Source organism: Rousettus aegyptiacus, unplaced genomic scaffold (genome assembly GCF_014176215.1).
Source record: "Rousettus aegyptiacus isolate mRouAeg1 unplaced genomic scaffold, mRouAeg1.p scaffold_m13_p_6, whole genome shotgun sequence".
NCBI classification, from domain to species: domain Eukaryota; kingdom Metazoa; phylum Chordata; class Mammalia; order Chiroptera; family Pteropodidae; genus Rousettus; species Rousettus aegyptiacus.
In genome coordinates this window covers 9288698-9306353 of record NW_023416309.1, presented here as the reverse complement: position 1 = coordinate 9306353, position 17656 = coordinate 9288698, and the positions used below count along the sequence as shown (strand labels likewise).

General features: G+C 48.4%; 1 protein-coding gene across 2 annotated transcripts in view; it reads right to left on the bottom strand.

Annotated features, from left to right (window-relative positions):
- Positions 1–5020: 5020 nt before the first annotated feature.
- The window catches only part of LOC107520811, a 109929-nt gene continuing 97293 nt past the window's right edge, over positions 5021–17656 (bottom strand). Inside the window, exons 4-5 of one of the 2 annotated variants that reach the window (XR_001599420.2) lie at positions 7105–7730; positions 5021–6336 (exon numbers count right to left, since the gene is read on the bottom strand). Coding sequence is in view for 1 of the 2 variants with exons in the window: in XM_016164998.2 (XP_016020484.2) it covers positions 7228–7730 (503 nt within the window). In the remaining variant the exon portion in view is untranslated. Of the gene's footprint in view, positions 7731–17656 lie in introns of both variants that reach the window. The other variant, XM_016164998.2, reaches the window with a different exon arrangement.

The following is a 17656-nucleotide window of genomic DNA, read 5'->3' as shown; positions in this document are numbered from 1 at the left end:
TGGTTAATTTTCTGTTATATGATTTTTCACTTCAAAACAAATGGTTAATTTATGTAATGGGAATTCTACCTCAATAAAAAACCAGTCAAGTTCTTTTCCATCTCAAATGCGACATGCTTACCAGCCTCTGAGCCCTCACCCAGGCTGTTCTCTCCGATTGGTTAGCTCCTACTCACAGCTTAAGCTTTTTCTTGGAAATCCTTTCCTCTAGGGTTCCTCTGCTAAGCCCCAAGGAGGTGCCCAAAATGCTGTGTCTGCCTGCCCCCCTGAGGGGACATTATCACAGACCGTTCAGTGTCCGCTTATCAGCATGGCACTAAAAAATGGGCTTTGGGGTGGGAGAAGAGCAGGTTCCAGTTACAGCAGCCCCTCATCTGGCACGTAGTAGGAGCTCAGCATTTACTTGTTGGATGCAAGATCTGACTCTAACCCAGCTCTGGTTGTAGAGAAAGCTGGTACGGCCCAAAGGAGAGCCAGACCCTGGCCGGGTCACACAGTCACTTAGTCCATGGAGGAGCTCCAGGCCAGGTCCACCCCATCCCTGGAAGAGGCCTTTTGCTGTCCTTTCCCTGTCAGCAGCATCCCTGGGGTGGAAAGCACAGCCCACATGCATCACCATCTTTTTCTCGGTCCTCAGTTAATCTGGACATGCCAAGAGTGCCAGGTCTTTCTGTTTGACCTCCCTGTGTTCCCAGTCACAGCTCTTAATGTTGTCAAGGACTTATAGAAAATAAGCATTCAGAGATCGGTGTCCTAGGGAATCTCGTCCCCATAACTGCCTACAACACAGGGCCTTGGCCACTGGAATCGTCAGCTTTTGTGCTCCTGCTGGAAATTGCCCACGCACAGGGCCTCAGTTTCCCCACCTCTAATATAACAGATGAACAACCACTGACTAATTTAACACTACTGTCAAGCAAGTGGCTAAGGGCTGGGCCTCACAATCTGACAATGCGAGTCTGAATTCCAGTTCTGCTCCTTCTCCAGGACAGTGATGATGGCACAAAGGCATGTTTTGTTCCCTTTCTATAAAATGGGTATCATTCTAGGACTCACTTTCCAGGTGCATAATACTCTGTAGTACTTAGAACCATGCCTTGAGCACTGTAAACACTTATGAGTGCGAGCTATGATTTTTGTAAGTCCTCTCCCTGCTCTCCATGAGCTTAGACCTAGGTTGCCCTTCCTCACAAAGTGGAGGGTAGTAGCATGTCATGGTGCTCGCTATTGGGTGATCAGCAGCCCCTGGCCGGCATTAGTCACCGGGACAGCCAGAATACACAGAGCACACACAGGGAAGGCCTGGTGTGAGCCTTCTCTCTCTCTGGCATCTTTTTAGCCACTTCGACTTTGGGTGCATCATGAAAACAAAAGAGGGAGTTTACAGAGGAAGAACCAGAGATCCAGAAAAGGCTGAAGCTGCCCTCAGTCACTCAGCTATGCAAAGGTGGCCTTCAGGACACAATGGGAAGAATACAGGCTTGGGGCGAGAGGATGGGGTCCTGGCTTTGCCTGGGTAGTCTGACCAATCACTGTCCTCACTGGGCCTCCGCCTCTTCAGATATAAAATGGGTACATTAATCCCTACCCTGCCCAACCCTCAGAAAAAAAACACAGTGAAAGTGAGGCAGAGATTGTAAGCTGTACCTTCTGACAGGTGGGCAGAACAAGGTACCTACCAGTTACCAGATGACATCCCTACTTGAAGGACGGATCCCCAAAGTGTGATATCTCCAGCGCTGGCCTCTCCCTGGGCTCCAGTATGAATCGCCTGATTGGCAGCTCCACCAGGCTGTCTCAAAGGCATTTCAAAGTCAATGGGGACAAAGCAGAACTCTTCATTCTTGCCTCAACCTCCAAATCTGCTCCAAATCTGCTATTCTCACCACTTACCCAGAGACTCAAGGTCACAAATTTGCCCTTGCCCTCTTCTCTTACATCCATCCTTTCAGCATAGCCTAACAACCCTGACTTGAAAACAACCCCAAAGCCTCTTCTCTCTATCTTGGCCACCAACAACCAGGGCCAAGCTGCAGCCATCTTAACCAGAAAAGTACAAGGGCCTCCTGACTTACCTTCTGACTCCAGTTCTCAAGTCCAACCTTTAATTCATTTTATAAGTAATCAGATCCCATCATTTCTCTGTTTAAACCCCTCTTAAGTCTCCTTGTCTGGTTAGAATAAAACACAAGCCCCTTACCTGCCCCATACACAATCTGACAACTGCCTATGATCCTATTGCTCTCTCTCTCTGGTCCTGTCCCGGACACACAGGCCTTTCTCCCTCCCTTGAACAAGTTCAGTTCTCTCCCTTCTGTGTGCTTTCCCCTGCTCTTCCCATTGCTGCCTCCTTCTTATTATTGAGATCTCAAGATAAAGTGTCCCTTCCTCATAGAGGCCATCCTCACTTCCCAGTAAATACCTTATCTGTGACTCAAAAATCCTTAAAACGTTTTAAGAACTCTGCACAGAGAATACTCACCATCTAACGTCTTTTTTATTTGTTTGCTTCATTGTCCAGCAAGATCAAGGGCGAAGACCACCCCTATGGATCACTGTTGTGCTCTACCATGAGCACAGGGCCTGACACATAGTAGGTGCTATTTCTGTTCTACTCCCTCCTCACCTGACTGTGATATTTGTATTTATCTTTCACTGCCTCACTCCTTTCACCCTGTAACAAGCTTTCCCTGACCCCCTCCTTCAGCCCATTAAATCTGTGCTTTGTGTTTCTACAGATACCTCCTCATTCCTCTAACCTGTTTTTCATCTGTACTGTCTTTTAGGATATAGAGCTGAGGCTGAGCCACATCTGGGTGGCTTCAGAGCACAGTGCTTGGTATAGCATTGGAATTCAGTAAAGGTTTGCCCATTATCCATGCAGTCAACCAATAAGACTATGTCAGGCTCTAAGAAAATGGTGACATAAAGATGAGCCCTCTGCCTCCAGGAGCTTGCTTACAACCCACATGGAGAGAGACAAAGTTGATCATATGACAAGCTGTTTTAATGGAGGTAGACATAAAGAGTGCAATGGGATCATAAGAATAAACAAAAATAAATTAAATTATAAAATGATACATACAGTGGAACATAATTTAGTAAAACTTTTAAAACCTGGAAAACTAACCTATGCATTGTTTATGAACTCATAAATACATAGTAAAAAAATAATTAAAACATGGGTGAGAATGAGAAATGACATCTCTGCGGAGGAAAGAAGAAGGGTATAATTGTGAAGGTTCACATATGGTGCTTCAACCATATCTATAGTGTTTTGATTCTTAAAATGAAAAATCTGAAGTACATATGGCATAATACTAAGATAAGAGAAAGTTGGGCGGGTGGTCCATGGTTGTTCATTATAATATGCTAGTAGAGTCTAAGAGTTTGAAAAATTCCAAAGTCATTTTATAATAAATGAAATATGATTAAAAAGAAAACATTCACTCTGTTGAATGAGTGCCCAATGGGTGGTGGGTGAATGGACGTATACATAAATGGGTAGTGGGTAGTTGGATAGGAAAAGCGATAAGTGGATTAATGGGTGGATGGATTGAATGAATGGATGGCAAAAATAGTGCTAGAGATTCTCAAAGTTTATCCTGTTCTCCACATTTGTTGAGTACTTGGCCACATGTCAAGCCCCACATTAGTCTCTGACTGTGTTGTGTACAGGATTTTGACAAGTCACTTCTCCACAGGAGCTCAAAGCTGGGGCCCAGATTCAGGCCCCATGAGGAGATGACAGGCAGTGTTGCAGACAGTGTGGTCACAGATGTGAAGGGCCACTCCCATAGGGGCTTCTCCACAGGGAAAGCAGAATTTCTGCTGTGTTTTTGAGAGATGTATTTTCCTCCTGGAGAAGAAAAAGCCTGAGTCCTAGGCAGAGGGACGGGACCAAGTGAAGAGGAATGGAGCCATAGAGAATATGGAAGGGCTATTAGCAAAGGACATGTGGTGGACAGAGAAGAAAGATAAAACCAGCAAGGGGAGTTGAGACCTACTGTGAGGGGTCTGGATTATCATACCGGGAGATGGGACTTCACCCATAAGCCGGAGAAGCCCAAATCTGGCCAATTGTCAGAATCATCTGACTAAATGAGGGGTTAAGGCCAGAACTCTGTGTGGATCAAAAATCTGCCCTCACCATTAGCCAAGTCTTTTCACTCTATTCCACTCTGGTTCATGGAAGAGACCGGCAGTAAATGGCTCAGCCATTGCCTGGTTCTTAAGTGCAGGACTGGAGGGAATGGTAGGAGGCCCCTCCAGGATCCCTGAAGGTGTCCATTTCACACTGGGTTTGGTGGCCCCAGTACCTGAGTGTGGGTTCACCAGGGCCCAGTAGGGGAGAAGGGTGGGGAGTCCATGTGGATGTCTGCATATTGACCCTGATGTAGCCTCTTTTTATCTCACCAAACAGTTCTGCAACGAGAATCTTTATTGCTCGGCACAATCTCCCAGCTAACTGGGAGAGCATTTTTCTAATTACATTTCCCTTGAAATACACCCGGGTTTGAGTTAACACCTCTTCAGTCTGCCAAAACCTAAGTCATTTTAAAATTAGTTCTGGAGGTTTTGCAAAAACCCCACCGGGATACAGCGTTCCTTTCCCACCAAGTTGTGTGCTGAAAACTCTCCCCAGACGCCAAGGGCGATTTTCCTCAGAGAGGACGAGGAGATCACCCAGGGAAAGGCCCACATCCTGGCCTTCCAGCCTCTCCCCTCACTCAGATCTGTTGAACAACCCTCACAATGCTGCAAGATCGATAGAATCATAAGTGCATTTTGCCCTAAGCAGTCTCACTGATACTTTTAAAAAACCATACGGATGGGAGGGAAATGTGATCCATATGGTTTTGAATCATTAACACTTAAATCGTCAAAACAGAGATTTTTTTTTTTCCTGGAGAAATTGCATAGCCAAGGTGCCTTTAGCGGCTCTTTAATAAATTGTTTAAAACTCTGTTGTTCCTCCTAAAACACGCAAGCTTATCCCCACATATGCAGCACATGTACACACACCTCACTAAGTCTGAGGGGGCATTATTAAGAGACACAGCCCATTAGACACCATCCATCCCCCAAACAGAGTGGGTTAAAAGGCCCTTGAGATACCTTTTGAGCACTGATGGTCAATGAAATCTACTTCGTTTAATTATTCGGGCTGAAGAGTTCTATAGAGCTTTGGAGCTCATCTGGACAAGCACCTTAATGGTATAGATGAGAGAAATAAGACCCAAAGAAGGCTCAGATTCTTTAAGAGCTGGTAGAAGTTACAGAGGAGTATTTCAGAGTGAGGAAACTTCATAACCAAAGTGCCTCCTGCTGTTGCCCCATGTGACTAAATGGTAGGGTGTGAGGTAGGAATACGGATGGGTGGGAGAGACTAGGGACTGACTAAAGAGCCCATTTAATGGCTCCCCACAGTCTGAATACAGTGGCCTCCTCCTCTCGCCTGTAAGTCAAGGTCGTGGGAAAGGGAAACATCTTCATAAAATGCATGCCAGAGTCTAACTCTTGAAGCAATGAAAGGGGTGGCTTAGAAAGATAGAGTGATCAGTTAAGAGATCATTGCAGGAACTCTTGGGAGAAATGATGATGGCATGAGCCTAACAACAAAAAAGAGGAAGGAAACCTGAAAGATATTTTGGAGAGAAATTTGATAGGATTTGGGACCTAATGAATGTCGCCGGTGATAGGGAAGCAGCATTAGGATTCTATCAGTTTCCCCTAGCATGTAGCCACAAACTCACTTGCTTAAAATATAAAAATATATTCAAATTCACAGTTTTGGAGGCCAGACGTCCAAAATGGGACTTACAGAGCTAAAATCAAGGTGTCAGCAGGGTTATTTCTTCTGGGGTCTCTAGAGGAGAAACTAGTCGTTGCCTCCACCAGCTTCTAGTGACCGTCAGTAATCCTTGATCTGTGGCTGCATCACTCCAACCTCTTGCATCCATTTTCACATCTCCTACCAATCACTCGGACCCTCCAATCCCTCTTAAGGACCTCATCTTAACTCTTGAGCTTAATCACATCTGCAAAGGGATTAAAATGTCAATATCTTGGGGTGAAGAGAGGCACTGTTGAGACTATCGCAAGAATAAAATCCAGATTTCTTACTTTGGCAAGTAAGTGACGCTTACAACCAAGAATGGAGTAGACTGGTGGAAAAGATGATATGCTTGAGGTAGGAAATGCTGATTCTAATTGAATCTTGGGAGATGTCCAGGAGGGGGGTCTCAAAAGGCAATTGTCCAAGGGGGTTCAGAGCAGAGGTCGGAGGAGTGCTCAGAGAGTGCCAATTTCAGGTCTTCAGCAATATAGACATAGCTGTATCAATAAGAAAAAAAAATTCCCTTTTTTCACACTCATTTCCTAGGCAAAAGGGGTCAAGACTTGAAAACAGGAGAAGAACCAGTTTTGGACATCAGTCAGAGGAGCATGCATTGATGGAGACTGAGGAAGGATCAGACAGTTGATCTAAAAAGGAGAGTGTGACAGATGGCAAGGCAGGACTGGGTGGGGGTCACAGTGAGTGTCAGTTACAGGACAGAGATCAAACGGGACAGAGTAATGTTTGACAACTCAGTGATGACCTCAAAGCCATTGGAGCACAGTGGAAACAAGGACGGGATTTGCAGAGGTTTGAAGCATGGCTTGCCACAAATTTCTTGGAGATGTGGAAACAGAGAGAGAGAAAGCAGAGGTGGCAGCCTCAGTATTAAGCTGGTCTGTATGCAGAGCACCGGTGTGGGGAGAGGTTGGTGTTGAAGAAGAAAGAGATACAAATGTCTGGAGCCAGTGTCAGAGGGGTCAGGACGGCACGGGAGGAAGGAAAGGAGAATGCTGTCCCTCCTTCTTTGCCATCATGAGAGAGAAGGGAAAGAAGAGGGTGGACACCGATGATGAGAAGCTTGAAGATGGAAAGAAGAGAAGCTGGTCTCAACTTTGTACAGGGACAGGAGGCAAGGGCATCAGATAAGAATTTGACCAGGAGAGGCTAGAGGCATCTGTGGGGCTGTGGGAGAGAAAAGTGCCCAGGTGACTCCTTGTAGAACCCGGGCCATTTCAGGCTTCTAGTCTCTCATTCCTTCATACCTTTCAAGGTGTAAGGCTGAGAAACTGGAGCTTCTGTAGGTCAGCTCAGAGGCCTAGTTTCCTCTGCCTTCACTTCTTTGTTTGTCCAGTGACCGTGACTTCGGATTAAAAACCAGCAGCTGATTAAACATGAGGAGAGAAGGGGACAGAGGCTAAGAGCAGCCACTGATGAACCTGAATGAGCCCCCACCTCTTCTCCAACCAGGAACCTCTCAGCCTTGGCCTCCCTTCTGTGTTCCCCGAACCAGATCTCAGAATTCTGCACACGCTTAGCCAACTTGCTCCCTGTCTCTGGGCCTCATGATGAAATGAGAGACTTGGAGGCAGTGACCGCCAAGGGCCTTTCAGCCCTCGCTGCCTCCCAAGCGCAGCCTTGGACGTGGAAGGGCTGTCTGAGTTGCCCCTGGAGCCCCAGCCTCTTTGGACCTGGGCCCAGGCCTCTGTCATTGCGTAAACATGATGCAGGCCTGTTTGGTGCCGCATAGCTGTGGTTTTCTGTTTTCCCCACCAGTAGCTACAATGCTGGGGCTGCAGTCGAGATGGCCCAGCAGAAAGGAAGAGGCCGGGAAGGAGGGCAGGGGCGAGAGTGCTTCTCTGTGCTGCCTCCTCTGCTTGGCTCGGAAAGTCTGCAAAAGGAAAAAAAACATGCATGCCTCTTAGACCCTTACTCCTCCTTCCCCCGTCAATCCCATAGAAACTGGGTACTTTCTAGCTCCTTTTAAACAGAAAACACTCTCTCCAGGTTGTCCTGCCTCCACTGTGGAACAGACACCTTCGCAGAGGGCAGCCATGATGGTCTTGGCCCTGGGCAGGTCTTGGAGCAAAGAAGCACCACTGAGGGATCAGACATGCGTGACTGTGGAAGCCCTTGGCAGAAGCAACAGCAGATCCTGCCAGACAAGCCTGTTATTTGTGGACACTTCAGCAAGCCTAGAGCCTCACCGGGCATAGCACACTATAGATCCAGATAATTTGGTGTTTATTAAGCCAGGCAGAATTGAATCTAGGAAGAACCCAAGATCATCCTTGAAGAGAAGGGCCATGGCGGGTGTGGCAGACTGGTGCCCCACTCAGATCCCCTTACCAATGGATCCATCTCCCAGCTGCTGAGAGGGTGCATTGCTAACCACATACATAGCACCCTTCTCCCCAGAATTGCCCTTGGCTGATGGGAGCTCCCAGAGGATTCCAGAGAATTAGCCCATCCATCCAAGGGACAGCCCTCTACCCATAACATACAGATGCTCAGGTTTAAATCTCAGTCCCCTTGCTTTAAGATGACATAAATCTTTGGTGTAATTCATACTCCAGAACTCCCCATGGGATCAGGCTAAGTGAATATCTTATCCCTGCTTAGGTTCTTCCTCTCCCCTCCCCTGCCTCCCTCACTGCCTTACCATTTCTCCTGAGAACTCCCTCGACACTTGTCCAGGAATTCCTGTTTCAGCCTCTATTTCTACTGAACCAAGCCTGAGACAACGGGAACAGCTTTCCAGATGGGACCTAGCTTGGGAGCAACCTTTCCTATCTAAAGCCAAGGCAGTTGTCAAGCTGCAACAGGAGAGAGCAGAGGGCGTTGGACAGCTGGCATTTTGCAGGGTCAGAGCTTATTAATGCATCTTTGCATGCCCAGGGGGGCTGACGTGCAGTAACAGGTAGAACCAAAGCACAGCCCACCTGGTAGAAGCCCCAGAGGTCACCCAATGCTGACTCGTTTGGCTTGGTCAACTGAGGACCAGCACAGACAGAAAATGGGGGCCTGCAAACAACCCAGATGAGAGCATCACAAAGCAAAGCAGCTGGGGTCCAGAGCAAGGCCAGAGGAGCTGAGCCCCTCCTGGCCAAGGACTTCACTAATACTACAAAGCCCTGACTTGGGCGGCACCTGAGCTACCAAACTGTGCATATGCTCACAACAAAGGCAAGAGCAATATAATACTAACTACAATATATATAATGTAACAGGTAACAACAATATATATAATGTATATATATATATAATACATAATGTATCGATATATATAATGTATCAAGTGGGCAAGCCCACCGCTGGTCTGTTGCATAGAATTATTTCATGTCGTCCTCCCACCATTTTAGGTGGTATTATAATGTCTATTTTAGATTAAATGGTGTACATGTGCACTGGTGTTGCGCATGTAATCAAGAAAATGTATAGGTACACACAACATACTGTCCCACATGTCACTGTTTTTGATTAGCTGTTGAAGAATGAAAGTGCGCAGAACAGTTTATTAAGGCTGCTGCATTTAAGACAGCAGCAGGAACTCCTCACTGCTCTTACAGTTCTGGCTCACAGGCCCATGCCCTCCCCCAGCACTCCAACAGCCACTGCCCTGCAGCTCAGAGCGGGCAGAGCCTGCAACCAGAACACAGCTACCTCCTGCCCAGCTCCCTCAGGGTTCCAAAGCTGGGGGTTCCCCCTTTTCCCAGGAGGGCGCTGAGCAGGATTCTAGAGCCCTGTCAGGGAAAGTGGGATGACAGAGGGTTGTGTCAATTAACTGCCTCAGCCACAAGGGCACATCCAGGTTTTGTGGGCCTGAAATTTATACAATTAGAAGCTCTCCCTAAGAAAAGTTATATAAAATTATACATGTAAAATGCCCACAGCTGCTCCAATGCCACTGTACACAGGAATTACAAAAACAAAATACTCATGGCTCCTCAGAGAGAGGGGCCAGGGCAAGTGACAGCCCTGGAGCCCACAGTCCGTTAGCTTCTGGATAAATTGGCATTTGCCGGGCTTGGAAGTGACACATCCCTATTGCTCATAGTTCATTGGCCGGAACAACTACCTGGGCCTGGTCTCAGCTCAAGAGGCCAGGAAGCATGCTCCTGGCCCTTTGTGAGAACTAACCATCTCTAACAGCATGCTGTGCTCAGAGCAGCTGGGTGATAGAAGGTCAGAGTCGGAGAGCAGGAGAGTGGAGGTGGAAGCCATATGCAACACGGAGTCCCAGAATATTCCATGTTTCTGCCAACTTGCCTCCTAAGGATGGCATAACAGAAGGTGGAGCTCTGCCCAACCCAGAGTCAGAGGGCTGGGCTCTAGTCCCAGAGCTGTCTTCAATGGTGAGAACCCAAGTGACTCATTCAACCCTGTGGAGCCTTGCTGGCCCCGTTGTCCAGGTACGTAAATTGACCCTGACCTCTCAAAACAGTTGTGAAGAGAAAACAAAAATGCTCTGCAAACAGCCCCGTGTTGTGTAAAAATGAGCCACACTACAATTCTCTTTAACAGGACAGCTCTGTCATTCTTCTTTTCCATCACCCAAAACCTAGCGATTCCTTGTCCCAACAGCTCTGCTTACAGGCCCTTGGGGCCACCTCAGTTATGGAGGCAAAACTAGGCTCCCCATTCTCCTTTTCTCCAGGCTGTCCTGCCTCGCCCCATCTGCGTCCCCACCCCGGGGTAGGCAGGCCAGGGCAAGCAGAGCATAATCAGCTGCTGCATGCGCTTACTGGATTGTCCAAGAGGATTCTAGAATATTAGAGCTTAGACAGCTCTCTAGAGGTTAACTTATCCATTTATAGGTGTTGGAAATGCTCAACTTCTGGAGGAGGTCGCAAGCAGGCATCGGCAAGACAGTCAGAAAGTCGCAGCCCAGCTATTATGGGCAGCACCCCCACCCCACAGCACCCCAACAGAGCTGTTTTTAAGTTTTCATAAGCACCCTCCTGCAATCCTCTCTCACTCTGGAATGTCATACCACATCAGAATAAACACATCAGAATGCATCTACATCCCACTTCAAATATCATTTACAGGTAACTTCATACGAGCTGAGATGAGTTGAATTTAACACGTTGGCATGATGTTACGTTTTGCACATGTTCAATTAAACAATTAATTTTGATTTTGCAGTCGTTTTCTGAAGTCAATAGTTTTTTTCGGGTATCTTAAGTATTTTTGGAAAGATCATAATCTGTAGGCACCGGACTTGGGGTGCCCATGGATAATCCAGTCTTTGGATACCACTCTTCCTAGTGTGGACAGCCAGGCTTTTCTGCCTTTCAGAGGACGCAGCTGTCAAGGGGCCTGCCCACCCATGTCATTCCCAGCACAGGCTGTTTGTACCTCCCAAGTCAGGAGCTTTGCCTCTGCTCTGCCCCAGGTGAGGCGAAGAGAAGCCAGTGGTAGTGGTAGAGTAGGTGACTCTGGGGGCTGCCAGATCCTGTGGCCAGAGCAGAAAAGGGAGGAGGAGAGTCACGGCTGCCAGGGGTCTGTCTACGACCGCAATGAGAACCCTGTCTTGGCCAAGATCACAGAGCTAGCTAGCTGTGGCATGGCCCCTGCCCCTCTGCTTCCTAGTTTCTGGTTCCCCAGGACTCTTTCTTTCCTTCTGGAAAGTGTCCTCACTGCAGCCATCAATCTCGCCTGTCTATGTTCCCAAGTAGGGCATTATTGTTCTTGAGAACAAGGCCAAGAACTCGGTGACTCTGCCCTTGGGCACCAAATGCATGTGAGTTACTTAACAAAGATCCTTCCTTCCCCTGTTTTTTCTTGACCCCCAGATGAGTTAACTAAGGCTCTCCCAGAGGCCAAGTGATGTGTGAGAGAAGACTTGGATACAAGATCTTCCCACTCCACCTTCCTAGTCCCCAGAGAAGGGCAGGCAGGGTGGGCCCTATGGGCATGGCTCTTCCCTTAGACACATCTTTCTCTGACTTCTTCCTTGGGCCATCACGATGCAGGGTCAGGCAGGAGCTAAGGCCAGTGTGGAGTACCGAGCAGCCCCAGCCCTAAAGCTGGGGGGTGACACAGAGCCACAGTGCTAGGTAAACCAGGCTGCCAAGCACCACAGACATGTCAGGTCTCGCCTCAGCCTGCTGCTCCCTGGGATTAGCAGCTGCAGTCATGGAGCCAGGGAGCCATCTCCACAGAGCAGCTGGGCAGGGCAGGACAGGGCAGTGAGGAGGGAGCTACTCTTGGGTGGGAAGTTTTGGGTGGCCCTGTGCCAGAGCACTTGAGGTCACTGATCCAGTCCCCAAATCCCAAGCTGAAGCACCGCTAGTCCTCTGAGTCTGATTTCTGCACTGTGCCTGCAGCCCAGATGGCTTGCCAGGCACACTCAACACTTGTCCACCCTCATGTGAATCCTACAAGGAGGCTATTGGATTTGTGCCCATTATATGGATTAAAAAAACTGGGGCCCATGGAAATTAAGTGACTGGCTCAAACACATACACCATGAGTTAAAATCAGTAACAGAAGACGCAAGCTCCCAGCCAGGTGTCAGCAGAGCCCAGAATAAGGTGACCATTGCACATCTACTATATGTCAGGAACTGTGGAAGGCACTTCTCAGATAAGATCTCACTTATACCTCACAGCAACTCAGGTAGAGTGCACCATGTCCATTTTGGAGAAGAGGAAACAGACACAGAGTGGTTAATTTGCCTGTCCAAGGTCACAAAATTAGAAGGGAGCAGAGTTGGATCCAAATCCAAATATGGCTGACTGAAAAACACCTAAGACGGCCTGGATGTTCTTCCTAAAACACGTCTGACCAGGCCTAGCCTCCACTTGCCACTGCTCCCTGGTGCTTCAACAACCACTAGGAAAGTCCAAGAGCCTTAATCCAGCATTCAAGGCCCTCCACAACCTAGCCCTGAGCACTGCTCCTCTCCTCTAGCCCAGCCCCACCCTGCAGCCACAGGGCTTCATTTCCATGAACATGCTATATATTTGCAGAGATCTGGCCCTAGCATAGCCTCGTCCATCTGCCAAAAATATTTTTCACCCTTTCTGTCTACCTGTCAAATTCCCATGCTACGTGGTAAATTAAAGGACGTGTCTTAAGGACGTATCATTTGAGTTTGGATCAGTTAATCCTCTGGATTCATGGAACAACTTTCACATTAATTGTAACATGATATTGCTGAAGAGTCACTAGTGTTTATTTGAATATCTGGTCACTAGATTGAAAACACTTTCAGGGCTTTCAGGACAGAGATGGTAAACTCTTTATCTCTGTGTCCTAGCAACTGGCACAGGGCCTGGTCCAGTGCAAATTCTCAACTAGTTTGTAGATGGATAGATGGATGGATGGATGGATGGATGGATGGATGGATGGATGGATGGATGGAAGAATAGACAGATGGATGTTTGGATGGAGAGATAGGTGAGAAATAATATAATGAATGGGTAGATGGATGAATAGATAGATGATCTGATTGGAAGGTGGATAAATTAATGGAGTAACGGATGGAGCTTGGAAGGATGGAAGAAGGAATGGGTGGATTTCTCACATCAACAAGCTCAAAACTATTCAACACGAGGAGTATACTGAGTGCCCTTTCTACTCTCTACACATACTGCACTCAGCCAATAACTCGAGAAGGCTCTTCTGCTTACATCCTTTACAGTCTTTGTTACAAGTTGAAAAAGACCTGGCAGGCCCCACTGAGCAAAGAACAGGAAAGTGTCTGAGATGAGGTGGGAAAAGGACTCCCACCCTTTTAGTTGAGCTCACATCCTGGAAACCTATGGCTGCACTCTAGGAAGAGGCAGGGCCTGCCCTGTCCCCTGAGATGAGCTAAGCAGGGAGTATTCCACAGTTCCATCTTTCCATTAGCTAAGAACTCGTCCAAGCCTGGCCTCTCCCAGCTCCAAATTCCACTGCCCAGGATAATTGGAGCTGGGGCCTGAGCCTAATATTACTTTAATTCCAAAACCAAAACCACACTGGCCAGAGGAAGAGGGGCCTTAGGGTCAGTATTCAGGAGGCACAGGGACAGGAAGAAACTGGACCAACATCTGGAGACAGCTGGAGGCAGCAAAGCCACCCTCAGGGGCCTGATTCTGAAAGCAACAAAATAGTTCTGAACACAGGGTAATGGGCAGGAGTCCTCTCTGGGAGCAGTGGGGCCAAAGCATTGGCTCCTCCTAAAGAGGGGCAATGGCGCTGGCTTCTCTCTGGGTTCCACCCCACTCTTTAGCCTCCCCACCCACCCCGGCAGTCTCACATCTGCAGGCAAGGCCCCGCCAAGTAAACAGCTGCAGCCCACGCTCCAAGGCTCCCCAAACCCCAGTTCTACCCACAACGGCCAAAGCCACATCCCATCCGTCCCCCAGCTTGGGCCCTAGGGAGGGGAAGTGCTCGTTAATCACAGGGAGACGGCTTCCGGGCAGCCTTGAAGACAGGCTGAGGAGACCAGAGCTGAAAGGGAGCTCCCCACAAGGCCCAAGGGAAGTCAAGGCTCCCGTTCTGACCCAGCACAGACTCCATCAGCCAGTGGCTTGCCATCCATGATGCCTGGGCAATCCTTGAGAGCTAGCCAGCTGTGGTTGTGGCTTGGAAATCAGGAAAGAAGGGCTGGTGTGTCCCTCTGCCATCACACCTTCCTGCCTCCATCCAGTAAAGCATCGGGGAAAGCCTCTGTGGTCAGAAGGTTGAAGTCTTAGTTCTTTTCCTGGCCTTTGGCTGGTTATGTGACCTTGAGCCAGTGATTTTTCCTCTTAGGGCCTTAGTTTCTACAAACTTGGGAAAGAACTCTGGTCCTACCTGTGTGCATATCTTAGAATTCATCTCCACACTATAGAAGGGTCCTCTACTGATGCCCATACCCTCCATCCCTAGAGCCATAGGAGAGAGTCTGCTGTGGCCTTTGGCCTGATCTGAGTCACTGGCAGATAGGCATGATTGGGCCAACTTGGTGTTTTCAAAAACTATGCATTTGAAAGTCTTTGGGTAGAACATGCAGTTTACAGTCAGACACACTGCACATTGCCTGAAACCTACGCCTTTTCATACTTAACTTGCCTATATGGCCCCTGGACTTCATCAGGATGGGCTAGGTTTTGCTGCAGGAACAGCCAGCCCCCAAATCTCAGTGGCTGAATAAAACAAAGTCAATTTTTCACTCCTGGTACATGTAGGACCTGGGATGTCAGAGTCTCTGTATCACACACGCTGACAGAGGCTCCATCTTGCCACATACTTCCATAGTCATCGAGTCAAAAGAAGGAAAGTATGGCAAGTGACACTCCTGCCTTCTGTGGCTTCCACTCAGAACAGCATACTTTGATTCTGCTTCTATCCCATTGACCAAAGCAAGTCACATGGTTTCACCTTCTCTCAGAGGAAGATGAGGAGGGCAGTCTTACTACGTGGCCAGAAGGAGGAGAGAACCAACTGAAACGTCACAGCAGACCTAATGACGACCATACCCAGGAGGCAATGACTTGCAGCCTCTGGTAGACTGAGTGAAGCCCTGTCCTGCAAAGTACAAAAGCACAAAAAGGGCATCAGATCCAGCGCAGCTCTTGACCCTCATGAAAACACCCTTGAGCAGCTGCCCCCAGGCCCAGCACTGCACCCCTGGGATACTGGGATGCCAGGTACCAGGAGGATGCAGTGAGAAGAGTCTCTGCCCGAGAACACACAGTCTAGTTGGGATGTGCATCACAACATATGATACTTGGTTGAGTTCTGAGTGGCTATCACATGATGGGACAGGGAAAGCAATAATCTCAGCCATGCTTTCCTTGGTCTCCCCAGGCAGAGGCAATGGAATTTAGGATGAGTTTTGAAGGAAATGTAGGTGTCTGTCAAGTGAGCGAATCAGAGAACAGCAGCAATAAAGGCACCAGGAGTCAGAGAAGGATTCATGATTGGGAGTAGCCAGAGTGGAGTAGACAATGGGGAAACAGAGAGAGATGAGCTGAAAGGGAAGGCTGGGCCTTGAACATCATGCTAAGGAGCCAGCTCTTCTTGGGATGTGTCCTGGGGAAATCTTATGAGCATCTCGAGTGGGAATTCCAAACTTTAGAGAGAGAAGAAGGAACTTTGGCACACTTTGACCTTCCCCAGCACTTATTCTGTGCTGGATCCACACGCAGAAGAATATATTGGGCATCATATTGAACTCCTACAACAGCCTTATGGCATAGGGCTTATTATTGCCCTATTTTCAGTGGGGAAGCTGAGGCACATAGGGTTGACAACTGCCCAAAATTACAATGATGGAAAGTGGCAAAACCAGGATTGCAACCTGGGTCTGACTGACCTGTGAGGACATGCACCAGAACTGAGGCACTGGATGCCTCACAGGTTCTTCATCATATTTTCACCCATACCACCCATGGCATATATTACCATCCCTATGTTACAGATAAAAACACTAAAACCTAGAGAGGTCACCCAAGACCAAGTGGTTAACAAGCTGGCAAAGCTTGGCAAGCTGGGATTGGGACCACGGTCTGCCTGTCTGCAGAGCAGGCTTGGCAGTGAGTCAGCTTATGCAGCCTCAAGGGGAAGGGCTCTTTGAGAAGCCATGGCAGAGAACAGGAAGCCAGAGCAGTGGTAGGAGTAAAAACAGACATCTGCCAGTAGCTGATTTTCATTCACTCTGCTCACACCAAGCCCATCTCCCCATCCTTCCCCTGTCTTTGGTGTCAAAGTCTGTGGCCTCCCCTTGGAGCACATGAGCTTCCATGTCCCACGGGAATGCACCTCGGTGTGAAAACCAGAAACTTGTAAGCCAATGAAGTTGAAGATAGGCCAGTTGACTCCTAACCTCACCATGTGACAAATTTCTGATCCCTTCTGAAACCTATGAGGACACCTGGGGAAGGAGAACCTAGAGATTTTCAGTGCTTCTTCCCCAAGTTCATTAGCATTCCTGATTTGGCCAGCTGTGAGGTGGGCTGGGCTGAGCTAGCCATCTGGGGACCCAGCAAGAGGCAACAAGAGGCAGGCAGCCCAAGATAATTGGGCAGGGCTGGTGGGCAGAGCATAGGGCACTTGGGGGTTGCAACAGGAGTCAGACCCCTCCACGGGCAAGGGGGAGGGGATAGAGCAAGTGATTTTTCAAACAAATCTGTACTGTGCACTTCCCGTGTATGGGGCATCACACTGAGCCAACTGGCAACATCTTTACTGTACCATGAGGAACCAGGTATCACCATGTCTACTCCACTGGGGAGGGCACTGAGGGTCAGAGGGGATAGGAGGCATGTTCAAGGTCACAAAACTTAAGTGGATGTGCTAGGTCTAGAATCCAAATTTCTATTTCCCTAGGGGTCAGGGGCAGGACCCTAAGGACAGGCAGGTAATAGAATGGGACCCAAGCATACAGGATAATCCCATCTCCTGACTCTGGAATTAGAGAGCAAGGCAGGGACTTTGACTCTTGGATCAAGGCTGGCCACATCTCCAAGTTCCACCCAGGCCTGGGACTCCTTAAATTCCTCATCCTGTGGTCAGCTCAGGGCACAAAGGATAGCCAATCGGGGCTCACTCTCAAAGAGAATTCCCCAATCTTTGGGGAGCTACATCTTCAGAGAGCCCTCCCATGCTGCCTGCACACTGTGAGTGATGGAGAACTCATGTCCTCTGAGCAGATTCCACTTCTATTCTTGATTTTGAGAGAAATGCACCAGGGATGAGGTGGAGGAATTATGCTCCCAGGGGAAGTTGGGCGACATGGTGTCCAAAGCTACTTTCCTCTCCAGCTCTCTCCCCTCAGCCTCCAGATTACCAAGCAGAGCTCACAGGCTGAAAACCATGACTTACTAAGGATATAGGCTC